This window comes from Trifolium pratense, linkage group LG6 (assembly GCF_020283565.1).
Source record: "Trifolium pratense cultivar HEN17-A07 linkage group LG6, ARS_RC_1.1, whole genome shotgun sequence".
Lineage (NCBI taxonomy): Eukaryota > Viridiplantae > Streptophyta > Magnoliopsida > Fabales > Fabaceae > Trifolium > Trifolium pratense.
The window spans coordinates 44,285,502-44,299,557 of record NC_060064.1 but is presented as its reverse complement, the minus strand read 5'-3'; the positions used below and the strand labels follow the sequence as shown (position 1 = coordinate 44,299,557).

The 14,056-nt window shown below is 33.7% G+C and overlaps 3 protein-coding genes across 3 annotated transcripts; 2 read left to right on the top strand and 1 right to left on the bottom strand.

The window, feature by feature from the left end:
• The first annotated feature begins 1,276 nt into the window (after positions 1-1,276).
• On the top strand, positions 1,277-3,340 carry LOC123892337 (calcium-dependent protein kinase 17-like). Its single transcript, XM_045942127.1, has 8 exons — positions 1,277-1,286; positions 1,461-1,604; positions 1,692-1,844; positions 1,962-2,077; positions 2,166-2,333; positions 2,452-2,579; positions 2,689-2,788; positions 3,248-3,340. The coding sequence occupies exons 1-8, from the start codon at positions 1,277-1,279 to the stop codon at positions 3,338-3,340; spliced, it is 912 nt and encodes a 303-aa protein (XP_045798083.1).
• A 246-nt stretch (positions 3,341-3,586) lies between these two features.
• Positions 3,587-6,513, top strand: LOC123892336 (calcium-dependent protein kinase 17-like). Its single transcript, XM_045942126.1, has 8 exons — positions 3,587-3,593; positions 4,469-4,612; positions 4,700-4,852; positions 4,970-5,085; positions 5,174-5,341; positions 5,460-5,587; positions 5,697-5,796; positions 6,256-6,513. Exons 1-8 carry the CDS (start codon positions 3,587-3,589, stop codon positions 6,379-6,381), a joined length of 942 nt encoding a protein of 313 aa, XP_045798082.1. The 3' UTR covers positions 6,382-6,513.
• A 6,770-nt stretch (positions 6,514-13,283) lies between these two features.
• LOC123888062 lies at positions 13,284-13,808 on the bottom strand (the record flags this gene model as incomplete). Its single annotated transcript, XM_045937019.1, has 1 exon — positions 13,284-13,808. A coding segment is annotated over one exon (357 nt), but the record flags the coding sequence as incomplete, so codon positions are not given.
• Positions 13,809-14,056: the final 248 nt, after the last annotated feature.

Genomic DNA, 14,056 nt, shown 5'->3' with positions numbered 1-14,056 from the left:
ATCTAATACAACAAATGAAATCACTTTGAAAAATATTAAAAGTTCTATTTACCTCTTATCTTTTTAACCTTTAAGTCACAAGTGGAGGTAGAGAGAGATACAAACAAAATTAACATGTTGTTTAATCTTTTATCATTTGGCATATTTTTTTATTGAAAAACAACAATAAAAATATGCGAAATGATAAAAGAACAAACAATAAATGTTATGAATTTCTCCATTCCAAACATCATCATCAAGATTCAAGACTCTACATATAAACATATGTATTTGGAACTATATATCCATCATCATTGCCAAGCTAATTATGAATAATATTGGATTATCACTAGTACAAATATAACATATTACACAGCATGTTTACATCTGACGAGCATATGTCAGATGTAAAAGGCTATGTGGAGTAACCTTTTCATCTGGCTTCAATATCCACAGATGTAAAAAATAAATAGACAAGACTTTTTACATCTGACTTCAATGTACCAGAGGCATAACTAAACGCGGTGGCAATCTTGTAATTATGGTGAAAATTATCTAAAATATGTATGTATCTGGCCATATTTAGGCACAGATGTAAAATGTCAGGTTAAATACAAAAAAAAAAAAATATTTTTGGAACAAAGGTAAAGAGTGTATCTGTCTCTCTCCCAAAAGAACTAAACCCTCACCTTCAAATCGCGTCCTCACCTTCAAATCGCAGCGCCGTCCTCACCTTCAAATCCACAGCGCCGTCCTCACCTTCAAATCCACAGCGCCGTCCTCACCTTCAATTCGTAGCAACCCAGCAACACCCACCCTCTTCATCTTCACGAACGAAGCAAAACCCGTCTCACCTTCACGAACGAACGAAGAAGCAAAACCGTCCTCACCTTCGATTCGCACCCAAAACGCATCAACCCAGCGCCGTCCTCACCTTCGCAAGAACCAGCGCCGTCCTCTCTCTCAACTCACCACCAGCGCCGTCCTCTCTCTCACGAACCCTAACTCCAAATCGATTCAGGTACTCTTCTTTCTATTTTAATCCTTTTTAAATATTTTCCTTTTTGTGATTTCTGTCGTGATTTTCCTTTTTAATACTGGTGTTAAGCTAAATCTAAGTGCTTATAAATTTCTATCGTGATTTTTGTCGCTTATCCGTAATCTCTCGCTCTCTCTCTGATTTGATGTTATTTAACGCTAATACTGGTGTTAATCTCTTTCTAGAAAATTAGCTTATTGCATTGTGATTACTTACTAATAATTAGTTTATGCTATTAGTTTGTGATTGAATTGATTCATGGTTTGTGGTTTGTTACTTGGTTTTAGCTCTTAGAATTGTTTCTACTGCAATTGATTGCATAAACATTATTATGAATTACTGACATCCCAACTATGATGATTGCGGCACCAATTTTTTTAAGGTTTAGTTATAATTTACAAATTCAAGCATATTATAACATGGGAGTCATAATTTTTGACAGGAGAAACATTCAAAGATATTGTTGGAAGTGCATATTACATTGCACCTGAGGTGTTGAAGAGGAAATATGGACCAGAAGTAGACATTTGGAGTGTTGGTGTCATGTTATACATTCTTCTATGTGGTGTTCCACCATTTTGGGCAGGTTTATATCCACTCACTTAATTTTCTCTTTGAATTGATTTTATGTCTGCATAATTTGAAACTGAAACTAAGATTTGGTTTTTGACAGAATCTGAAAATGGGATATTCAATGCCATCCTAAGAGGCCACGTTGACTTTTCGAGCGATCCATGGCCCTCCATTTCACCTCAAGCAAAAGATCTTGTAAGGAAAATGTTGAATTCAGATCCTAAGCAGAGGCTAACAGCATATGAAGTTTTGAGTAAGTATATGCACTGCTTTTATTCAATTATGTTTACATGGTTTGCAAATTAATTTGATTTCATCGCTATCGAATTGATGTAAATCAATTCTAATTAAACACTTATGCAAAAAACAGATCATCCTTGGATCAAGGAAGATGGAGAAGCACCAGATACACCTCTTGATAATGCTGTGCTCAATAGGCTCAAACAGTTTAGAGCAATGAATCAATTCAAGAAAGTTGCTCTAAAGGTAGTGCCATTTTCGTTAAAACAAATCTTAGGTACAGTTTCTTGTAGTGCAGTTTCTTGACAGTATCATAAAATTTACATATGGATAGGTTATTGCTGGCTGCCTATCAGAGGAAGAAATCATGGGATTGAAGCAGATGTTTAAGGGTATGGACACTGACAACAGTGGAACCATTACAATTGAAGAGCTCAAGCAAGGACTTGCAAAACAAGGAACTAAACTGTCTGAAGCAGAAGTTAAGCAATTAATGGAAGCTGTAAGTTATCACTCCTTCATTTTTGTATTGCACTGCATGACAAAATGACTTCTGCGAAAAAGCAGCTTCTGTGCCTACCATGATTACTTAGTCATTTTTTTTCTTTTGCAAATTACAGGCAGATGCTGATGGTAATGGAATCATAGACTACGACGAGTTCATCACAGCAACAATGGCCATGAACCGAATGAACAGAGAAGAACATGTTTACACTGCCTTCCAATACTTCGATAAAGATAACAGCGGGTAAAGAAAAATAATTAAATAAAATCAACTGGATTGAACATATATTTACCCCTCATTTGGATACTAATTGGTGTTGAATCTTCTAATCTCATTGCTTTTCCATAATCAGGTACATCACCATTGAAGAACTAGAGCAAGCTCTCCATGAGTATAACATGCATGATGGCAGAGACATCAAGGAAATCATTTCAGAAGTTGATGCAGATAATGTAAGTCTTGTACTGGGCAAGTTAAATTTGATGATATTTTAGATAGTGTTTCTTGTGTGCTTATAATTGAGATTGTAAGAATTAAAAGATTAGTTTATGCATTAGAAATTGGATGCAGTTTCCTAGCTGTGTGCATTCTGCATTAGAAATTCTTAGCTGTGTTTTGGATGCAGTTTCCTGCATTCTTGTTCTTTCCTGCATTAGAAATTGGATGCAGTTTCCTAGATGTGTGCATTCTGCATTAGATATTCTTAGCTGTGTTTTGGATGCAGTTTCCTGCATTCTTGTTCTTTCCTGCATTAGAAATTGGATGCAGTTTCCTAGCTGTGTAGGACTTCCTTCCACATCTTAGCTGTGTTTTGGATGCAGTTTTGTATTTGGAATTATAATGGCATCATTTTAATCCTAGCCTTCTCACTTCTCATATGCTTCATTCTTGATCATGTATATGTATTGTAGGTGTTCGATGATCCCACGTCATTAACCGAGGAGGAGATGTATGAATTGCGAAACAACTGGGCTACTTGTTTTCTTGACCTGTACAATCACTAGTACAAATATAACATATTACACAGCATGTTTACATCTGACGAGCATATGTCAGATGTAAAAGGCTATGTGGAGTAACCTTTTCATCTGGCTTCAATATCCACAGATGTAAAAAATAAATAGACAAGACTTTTTACATCTGACTTCAATGTACCAGAGGCATAACTAAACGCGGTGGCAATCTTGTAATTATGGTGAAAATTATCTAAAATATGTATGTATCTGGCCATATTTAGGCACAGATGTAAAATGTCAGGTTAAATACAAAAAAAAAAAAATATTTTTGGAACAAAGGTAAAGAGTGTATCTGTCTCTCTCCCAAAAGAACTAAACCCTCACCTTCAAATCGCGTCCTCACCTTCAAATCGCAGCGCCGTCCTCACCTTCAAATCCACAGCGCCGTCCTCACCTTCAAATCCACAGCGCCGTCCTCACCTTCAATTCGTAGCAACCCAGCAACACCCACCCTCTTCATCTTCACGAACGAAGCAAAACCCGTCTCACCTTCACGAACGAACGAAGAAGCAAAACCGTCCTCACCTTCGATTCGCACCCAAAACGCATCAACCCAGCGCCGTCCTCACCTTCGCAAGAACCAGCGCCGTCCTCTCTCTCAACTCACCACCAGCGCCGTCCTCTCTCTCACGAACCCTAACTCCAAATCGATTCAGGTACTCTTCTTTCTATTTTAATCCTTTTTAAATATTTTCCTTTTTGTGATTTCTGTCGTGATTTTCCTTTTTAATACTGGTGTTAAGCTAAATCTAAGTGCTTATAAATTTCTATCGTGATTTTTGTCGCTTATCCGTAATCTCTCGCTCTCTCTCTGATTTGATGTTATTTAACGCTAATACTGGTGTTAATCTCTTTCTAGAAAATTAGCTTATTGCATTGTGATTACTTACTAATAATTAGTTTATGCTATTAGTTTGTGATTGAATTGATTCATGGTTTGTGGTTTGTTACTTGGTTTTAGCTCTTAGAATTGTTTCTACTGCAATTGATTGCATAAACATTATTATGAATTACTGACATCCCAACTATGATGATTGCGACACCAATTTTTTTAAGGTTTAGTTATAATTTACAAATTCAAGCATATTATAACATGGGAGTCATAATTTTTGACAGGAGAAACATTCAAAGATATTGTTGGAAGTGCATATTACATTGCACCTGAGGTGTTGAAGAGGAAATATGGACCAGAAGTAGACATTTGGAGTGTTGGTGTCATGTTATACATTCTTCTATGTGGTGTTCCACCATTTTGGGCAGGTTTATATCCACTCACTTAATTTTCTCTTTGAATTGATTTTATGTCTGCATAATTTGAAACTGAAACTAAGATTTGGTTTTTGACAGAATCTGAAAATGGGATATTCAATGCCATCCTAAGAGGCCACGTTGACTTTTCGAGCGATCCATGGCCCTCCATTTCACCTCAAGCAAAAGATCTTGTAAGGAAAATGTTGAATTCAGATCCTAAGCAGAGGCTAACAGCATATGAAGTTTTGAGTAAGTATATGCACTGCTTTTATTCAATTATGTTTACATGGTTTGCAAATTAATTTGATTTCATCGCTATCGAATTGATGTAAATCAATTCTAATTAAACACTTATGCAAAAAACAGATCATCCTTGGATCAAGGAAGATGGAGAAGCACCAGATACACCTCTTGATAATGCTGTGCTCAATAGGCTCAAACAGTTTAGAGCAATGAATCAATTCAAGAAAGTTGCTCTAAAGGTAGTGCCATTTTCGTTAAAACAAATCTTAGGTACAGTTTCTTGTAGTGCAGTTTCTTGACAGTATCATAAAATTTACATATGGATAGGTTATTGCTGGCTGCCTATCAGAGGAAGAAATCATGGGATTGAAGCAGATGTTTAAGGGTATGGACACTGACAACAGTGGAACCATTACAATTGAAGAGCTCAAGCAAGGACTTGCAAAACAAGGAACTAAACTGTCTGAAGCAGAAGTTAAGCAATTAATGGAAGCTGTAAGTTATCACTCCTTCATTTTTGTATTGCACTGCATGACAAAATGACTTCTGCGAAAAAGCAGCTTCTGTGCCTACCATGATTACTTAGTCATTTTTTTTCTTTTGCAAATTACAGGCAGATGCTGATGGTAATGGAATCATAGACTACGACGAGTTCATCACAGCAACAATGGCCATGAACCGAATGAACAGAGAAGAACATGTTTACACTGCCTTCCAATACTTCGATAAAGATAACAGCGGGTAAAGAAAAATAATTAAATAAAATCAACTGGATTGAACATATATTTACCCCTCATTTGGATACTAATTGGTGTTGAATCTTCTAATCTCATTGCTTTTCCATAATCAGGTACATCACCATTGAAGAACTAGAGCAAGCTCTCCATGAGTATAACATGCATGATGGCAGAGACATCAAGGAAATCATTTCAGAAGTTGATGCAGATAATGTAAGTCTTGTACTGGGCAAGTTAAATTTGATGATATTTTAGATAGTGTTTCTTGTGTGCTTATAATTGAGATTGTAAGAATTAAAAGATTAGTTTATGCATTAGAAATTGGATGCAGTTTCCTAGCTGTGTGCATTCTGCATTAGAAATTCTTAGCTGTGTTTTGGATGCAGTTTCCTGCATTCTTGTTCTTTCCTGCATTAGAAATTGGATGCAGTTTCCTAGATGTGTGCATTCTGCATTAGATATTCTTAGCTGTGTTTTGGATGCAGTTTCCTGCATTCTTGTTCTTTCCTGCATTAGAAATTGGATGCAGTTTCCTAGCTGTGTAGGACTTCCTTCCACATCTTAGCTGTGTTTTGGATGCAGTTTTGTATTTGGAATTATAATGGCATCATTTTAATCCTAGCCTTCTCACTTCTCATATGCTTCATTCTTGATCATGTATATGTATTGTAGGTGTTCGATGATCCCACGTCATTAACCGAGGAGGAGATGTATGAATTGCGAAACAACTGGGCTACTTGTTTTCTTGACCTGTACAATCCCGAGGTAGATTATGTTGTTTCCGATGATGAGGTTTAGGAGCTAGCTAGTTACGATAGATTGACATTAACTAGGATGTTTTGAATTGTAATGACTTGTATTTTGCTTGAATGTTATAACATTTTGGATTGTTTTGGTATTTTGCTTGACTTGTAAGACTTGGTATTTTATTTGAATTGTAATGACTTTGGTACGTAATTGTATTTTGGTTGAATGTTGAATTTTAATGACTTGGTTGAATGTAATTGTATTTTGGTTGAATGTTGAATTGTAATGCTATTTTGGTTTTTTTTAATTACAAAATAGGATTTAAAAATATAAAAAAAAAAAAAAACGCAGGATTTTGAAAAAAAAAAAAATTAAATATAGTTACTATTTCACATCTGGTGACTTGGTCAGATGTAAAAGGTCCAATTTAATTAAAAAAAAAATTGGTCAGCTGAAACTTGAGAACAGAGGTAAAAGGGGATACTTTTACATCTGGCGAATGTCAGATGTAAAAAGCATAAACTTACTACTTCTCGTACGTCTACCTCTGACTTGGGCCGGATGTAAAAGGGGGTTTTGGCCAGATGTAAAAAGTGTTTTCTGTACTAGTGAATCCCGAGGTAGATTATGTTGTTTCCGATGATGAGGTTTAGGAGCTAGCTAGTTACGATAGATTGACATTAACTAGGATGTTTTGAATTGTAATGACTTGTATTTTGCTTGAATGTTATAACATTTTGGATTGTTTTGGTATTTTGCTTGACTTGTAAGACTTGGTATTTTATTTGAATTGTAATGACTTTGGTACGTAATTGTATTTTGGTTGAATGTTGAATTTTAATGACTTGGTTGAATGTAATTGTATTTTGGTTGAATGTTGAATTGTAATGCTATTTTGGTTTTTTTTAATTACAAAATAGGATTTAAAAATATAAAAAAAAAAAAAAACGCAGGATTTTGAAAAAAAAAAAAATTAAATATAGTTACTATTTCACATCTGGTGACTTGGTCAGATGTAAAAGGTCCAATTTAATTAAAAAAAAAATTGGTCAGCTGAAACTTGAGAACAGAGGTAAAAGGGGATACTTTTACATCTGGCGAATGTCAGATGTAAAAAGCATAAACTTACTACTTCTCGTACGTCTACCTCTGACTTGGGCCGGATGTAAAAGGGGGTTTTGGCCAGATGTAAAAAGTGTTTTCTGTACTAGTGTATGTAGGTTGTTACTATCCAAACCCCTATGGGCTATGAGATCATTCCTTCATAGCCAAGCTAATTATTTAACGAAAAAGAATAACTTTTCAAGAAGAGCTTCTACTTTTGCAAAGAGCTTAGGCTTGGTAAACAAGATAATTTAGAAAGAGAATTTGTGATTTATGTGGCCTTATATTGATCTATTTATAAGACTATAAAATTTTGTTGCGATATTTGTGTGCACTAGATCTTAATTTATCCCATACTTTTAGATAAATTTTTAGTTACATGATTTTATTTTAAATTAAAAAGCAGTTAAGAAATAGATCCTTATCTTTGCTGGTTCTCCCTGACTTGTTGCTTACTTCTTATAGTATTATCTATCTTAGCTATTAATATTCAACTATAGGCAAATGATAATTTAAGAAATGGTTAAATATGTTTTTGGTCCCTATAGTTTTTCAAAATTTTCATTTTAGTCCCCAAAGATTTCACTTGTTTTATTTTTTATTTATTTATTAGAAATGAATCAAGAGAATTTGAAAGAAGAAAAAAAGAGTGAAATCGATTCATATTAAGTTACCCTGAAGTCTAAGGCTCAAGTTATGGTAGTGGAGACCGGAGAGCTTGCCTATTTTTTTTTTAATCAGCAAATATATTATAATACTCAACCATAAGTGTAACATATACAAATGGCGAGAAAAAAAATACAAAAATACAAATAAATTGTAGTAGAACAACAATAACATCACCGAATTAAAAGTACAAGTTACAAATAAATTGTAGAGAGCATGCCTTAATGTTGGGAAGATGAAAATAATTTGTGTGATAGTGGGGCAAGTGTGAGCATGATGCCCCTTTCAATTAGCAAAACTGGCATAATAGTCATACGTATGCACGGGTCACGGTGTTGCCGTGATATTTTTTATCATAGGATGATATTGTGTGTAGTGTGAAATTAGTCCCGTTAGAAAATATTCGTCATCGTAAAAATTGTTGTCTCTGGTGTATGATAGTTATATAGTAAGGTAAGATTATTTGTGATGGTATAACCGAAAACCATTTTTTTATCATTTGGAAACAGATGGAGTAGTAATAGGGATTCCTACCGACTTGCAGTTATTTTAAGCATCATTAATAAATATATATCTTGTATTCTTTTATTCCATATTTATTTGAATTATAAACATTACTAAGTATTAAAGTTCACATATTTGTTGAAAAAAATATTTTTGTTTATAATTAAAAAATTGATATATTAATTATTTAAATTTTTCATCAGCAAAAATATCCATAAAATCCTCCCTATGCAAATATACATTCGGTAAAAAATTTCAAACCTGCAAACATAACATATTATAGATAAATGTATAGGTTGTGAAAAATTAGACAAAACAAAGATTGCAATACAAATCAGTGTAACTTCATATCTCACAACACTTGTATGCTCCTAAGAAATCTCCAAAACATCAAAGATGCAAAAGATTCAATAAAGATTTTTCTGACTTCTTGTAACTAAGATTTCAAGGCATATCCAACATCTCCCAAATTCGATTCAAATCTTGTCTGCAGTATCCTTCATGGAAGAAAAGGATTTGATAAAAAGTCTTCCTCGTAGTGAAGCTGATCTTTTTTGACCAAAAGATGTGTAGTCTACAACAAAGCAAAAACATTGCTCTCAAAAGTCAAAACATTAATTTAATACAAAGATTGCTCTAAAAAACAAAACAAATCCCTAAAATTGGAAAGCCGAAATCCCCTACAAAATGACATTTTTTTTGGAAGAAAAATCACTTTATATATACAACCAAAATAAACACATGACAACCTAAATTTTATTTGTCTTCTACAAAATCTTGGGACCGGCTCTGTTCTCAACTCCAATGCCTCTAAACTTCTAAAGATTTCGATCCACACCAAGAAAGCATTATTAGAATTCAAAAATAGATGAATCGACGACTCAATCATACCTTCACACGCCACACACCGGCCCTAGGAGCCTCGGGAGGAAGAATATTAATTCCAGAGATCAAGATTAATGTGGCCTATAACATATAAAGTATATTCTATATTTTAGTAAAAAGTTATAATAATTTACAAAATTAAACAAATTAAATGTACAAAATTGATTTTCTTTACATTGGATTATCATAATCATAATAAGCTAAAAATTAAAACATGCGTCAACAAACAAATGACATCACCTAAATCTAATACAACAAATGAAATCACTTTGAAAAATATTAAAAGTTCTATTTACCTCTTATCTTTTTAACCTTTAAGTCACAAGTGGAGGTAGAGAGAGATACAAACAAAATTAACATGTTGTTTAATCTTTTATCATTTGGCATATTTTTTTATTGAAAAACAACAATAAAAATATGCGAAATGATAAAAGAACAAACAATAAATGTTATGAATTTCTCCATTCCAAACATCATCATCAAGATTCAAGACTCTACATATAAACATATGTATTTGGAACTATATATCCATCATCATTGCCAAGCTAATTATGAATAATATTGGATTATGTAGGTTGTTACTATCCAAACCCCTATGGGCTATGAGATCATTCCTTCATAGCCAAGCTAATTATTTAACGAAAAAGAATAACTTTTCAAGAAGAGCTTCTACTTTTGCAAAGAGCTTAGGCTTGGTAAACAAGATAATTTAGAAAGAGAATTTGTGATTTATGTGGCCTTATATTGATCTATTTATAAGACTATAAAATTTTGTTGCGATATTTGTGTGCACTAGATCTTAATTTATCCCATACTTTTAGATAAATTTTTAGTTGCATGATTTTATTTTAAATTAAAAAGCAGTTAAGAAATAGATCCTTACAAGAAAACTGCTTTGGAGCGTCGGCCAAAAAGAGACGCTAAATGGCAAAAAGCGGACGCTACAAGGTACTTAGCGTCAGCTTAGCGTCTACATCGTGGCAGACACTTAAATGCCCGAAGCTAGACAGTTGCGTCCAGCAGACGCTATTTGGCGTCCGTCCCGTTAGATGCTAAGCGGAAGCTAGTGACATGTATATGAGGCAGACGCTAGTAGCTTCGATTTTTGGGTGACGCTACACATATATATTGGTGTTATAAAACGTCACCCTTAGAGTCCGCTTGACAGACGCTAAATGTAGCGTCTGCTCTAAATAGATGCTATATTTTAGTTTCTGAATTATATAGCGTCCGCTAAAGCAGACGCTTTTGTTTTTTATTTTTTAATTTAAAAAACTCATCCTAGAAAGGAACCTATCCTGTATTTCTAAAAATACATCAAAAAATTATTATCTTTCATAGGTTTCGACCATAATTTCTCAACCATAAAATCTCTACCAATATATTCATTAAAATATCAAAACCAAAGATAACAATCATAAAATCTCTACCAATGTACTCATTAAGGTCATCAAAACCAAAGATAAAGAGTCAAAAGCATAAAAGAAAGCCAAGAACACAATTGTATTTATACAATTGATAACTTAGAAATGCGACAAAAATAATGTCATTAGTATAACTCATACTGCATCCTTGGACCAATATGCCTATGAATCTAGGAAAACTTTAAATACACCGGTTTAATAGAAATTCACCTACCTTCGACCTATGTAAATGATTGCATATCAATTGTACATATATAGATGCTAAGAGATTCAATTATACCAATCTAGCATAAGCAAGATATTTTGGTACAAGTGCTGAAATAGTGGCAATGATGTGCAACTTAATTTCATCATCTTCTTCGACTGTCTTCATTTTGTGTCAATTGACTCAAACTCAAATGTTCTAGATGTTGTTCCTGTAAATCGATATGACACTAATATCATTACAAACCCCAAAAGCACTGTCAATTGACTCAAATGTTCCAGATGTCTGTCCTGCATATTTAAGCATTCAAATATTCAATCAAAATTCCCACTACATAAAATGTACCAGCATATTTTATGAAAATGAAAATTGAAAAATCAATAAATCCAGCAGCTAGAAATTATAAATTCAGTTTCAAAGTGAGTATAGAAGACTAGTGAGTGTGGCAAGGTAAGCTTAGTGGCTTATGACTTTCCCAAAAATGCTATAATTTCAATTTACATAACAAAGAGTAAATACTAAGTTATTATCAAAGATAATCAAACTCAACTTCTTTACTAATACGTTATTAGCCTCTTGGTAAGATTAGTAATATTTGTTGAAAATGCCAAAATTTAAGCCTTCAATAATATCAACACTATGCCACTAGCAAAACTAACATGCAATATCATGTGCAAGTAAGCAATTAAACAATATGTGCCCATGATTTATAAGTATAAGTATGAATAAAATTTAGGAGTTTTTTCTCTATACTGACCAATTGTGAAATTTTCTCTTCAAGAGATCGGTCCATTTGATTTGAGGAACAGATCAAATTCAAAGTGTTTATGGACACATTTACTAAAAATTAAGAGTGTTACATGCAATACGTATAAAAGGTTTCTTACACTCTTGGAGAACATATTAATATATTCCCTATGGTAAACTAATTTTATAATAAAAAGCCATATATTGGTAAGTAAATCTGAAACTGGTAAGTCAGATCTTCATCAACACTTTAAAGAGATAATGCATAGAGGTAGATAATAAAAAGCCATATATTGGTAAGTAAATCTTTTAAGTATTTTTGTCATAGAGGTAGATAATTATATGCAAGTACATATATGTGTAATTATCTAAAGATAATGCAACAGCAAGCTTCTTATTGGTTGATCTTGTGCATTTTTAAACAATTCAAAAGAAAAATTCCCTTAAACTAAAATAAATCTTAAACATAAATTGGATAACTTAGCCATCATGCAAGCACATCAAAAGTCATCCAAATTCAAAGAAAATCATGCACAACTCAAGATCCAAACACAAATCCTAGCTCTTGTTTCCATTTCACACACACAAACACACACATATCTATATTATTACCAAAGAAAACACCATGTATCTATGGACAACCAATAAAGACACGACCACCTAACGTAATTAAAATCCAATTCTACATATAGAACCCACTAAAATGCATTGAAGTAGAATAACAATAAAAAATCACCTGCATGGAAGCAAGAAGGTCTTGGCAATGACCCTTCAAGATTGAAATATATTGTATCTTTTTGTTCCTTGACACAAGATTCATAGGGTTTACCTGCATATATAAAACCAATTTCAGTTTTAAGCACAAAGTAGGTACAAACTTTGAAGGCTTAAGTCAATGTCTATCATTAGTTTTTCATAAGAATCGAAAAAAATTGGTTAAAATGGGTGTGGTTAAATTAGAAACACTTCAATTCATCAGAATTTGAATATAATATACTATAATAAAATGAAAGTTAGCTTGTAAATGGTAGCCAATCAAAACAATCAATAGTGGGAGGGAGAATTTGTTTCCACCATCATCCAAATACACGGTTAGCTAAGGAGGAAAAAATAGACGTAAACAAAGAAAATACAGTCAGTGAACTCAGAAGATTAGAGATCGAGATGAGGGAGCAAGATTGAGATATACCAATTGAAGGAGGAGTCATCGGCAGTGAAATGATGACTGAACGACGGAGAGAATTAGCGAGTGGAGAGAAGTTTCCGTGACTATCAATTTCCAATTCCTTTGATTTTAGGGTACTTCATTTAATATGTGGTGACAATTTCTAAATCCACCAATCTTCTCTTTCGCCAAACCTGATAAAAAAAAAGCGCACGGAGATTGAAGCTATTCAAGAGAAACACGGACCCAACAATATTAGTGAACGCAGGTTGAACACAGATTCTGAGGTAGAGAAAGATTGGTGAATGGGTTCGTGAACAAAATCGGGTTCGATTGAGAAAAGAGTTGGCTTAGATTGTGGATTTGTGTAGTTGGGAACTGAAGAGAGTTTAATGAGATTGAGGGTTTGTGAGATTGAGGGTTAGTTCATCAGAGAGGGAAATTCATAGTTAGCCCATACAAAATTCCAGCTCTCAATAACATCATCGTAACCGGAAATTCCTTTCAAACCAGGATGAACACAGCATACCTCGTCCCTTTTCGCCCACATTGCTTGCATAGCTGCAAGGTCACCATTCCTGAATGAATTATAAAACTTGTTGTTTGCTCCAAGCACTTCTGTCTTGCTATCTTTATGAAGGCTTTTTAGAGTATCTCTTATTTCTGCCGCTTTAGCATAATTCTCCTCAGCAATTGCATTCTGTAACTCCTCCTCTAAAGTTTTTTCATCTAATGCAATGTTCTCGCTACTCAACATACTCTCTGAGTCTTCGCTTTTTTACTCCCTGTTGTGTCCCTGAGAGAAACCAACGACATTTTCATAAAATGAAACATTAAATTTAGTAAAATAGTTAGTACAGAATAATTAGGGCCATGGATGAAAATATAATCAGACTGCAGCAAAATCAAGACAACAGAAAGAAATAACCAACAATTTCTATGCTCGTTCACTAGACACAAACTATAATAAACAGTTGTTTAGGTCCTTGAACGTGTCATGGGCTCTCACTATATTGCTTGAATGTA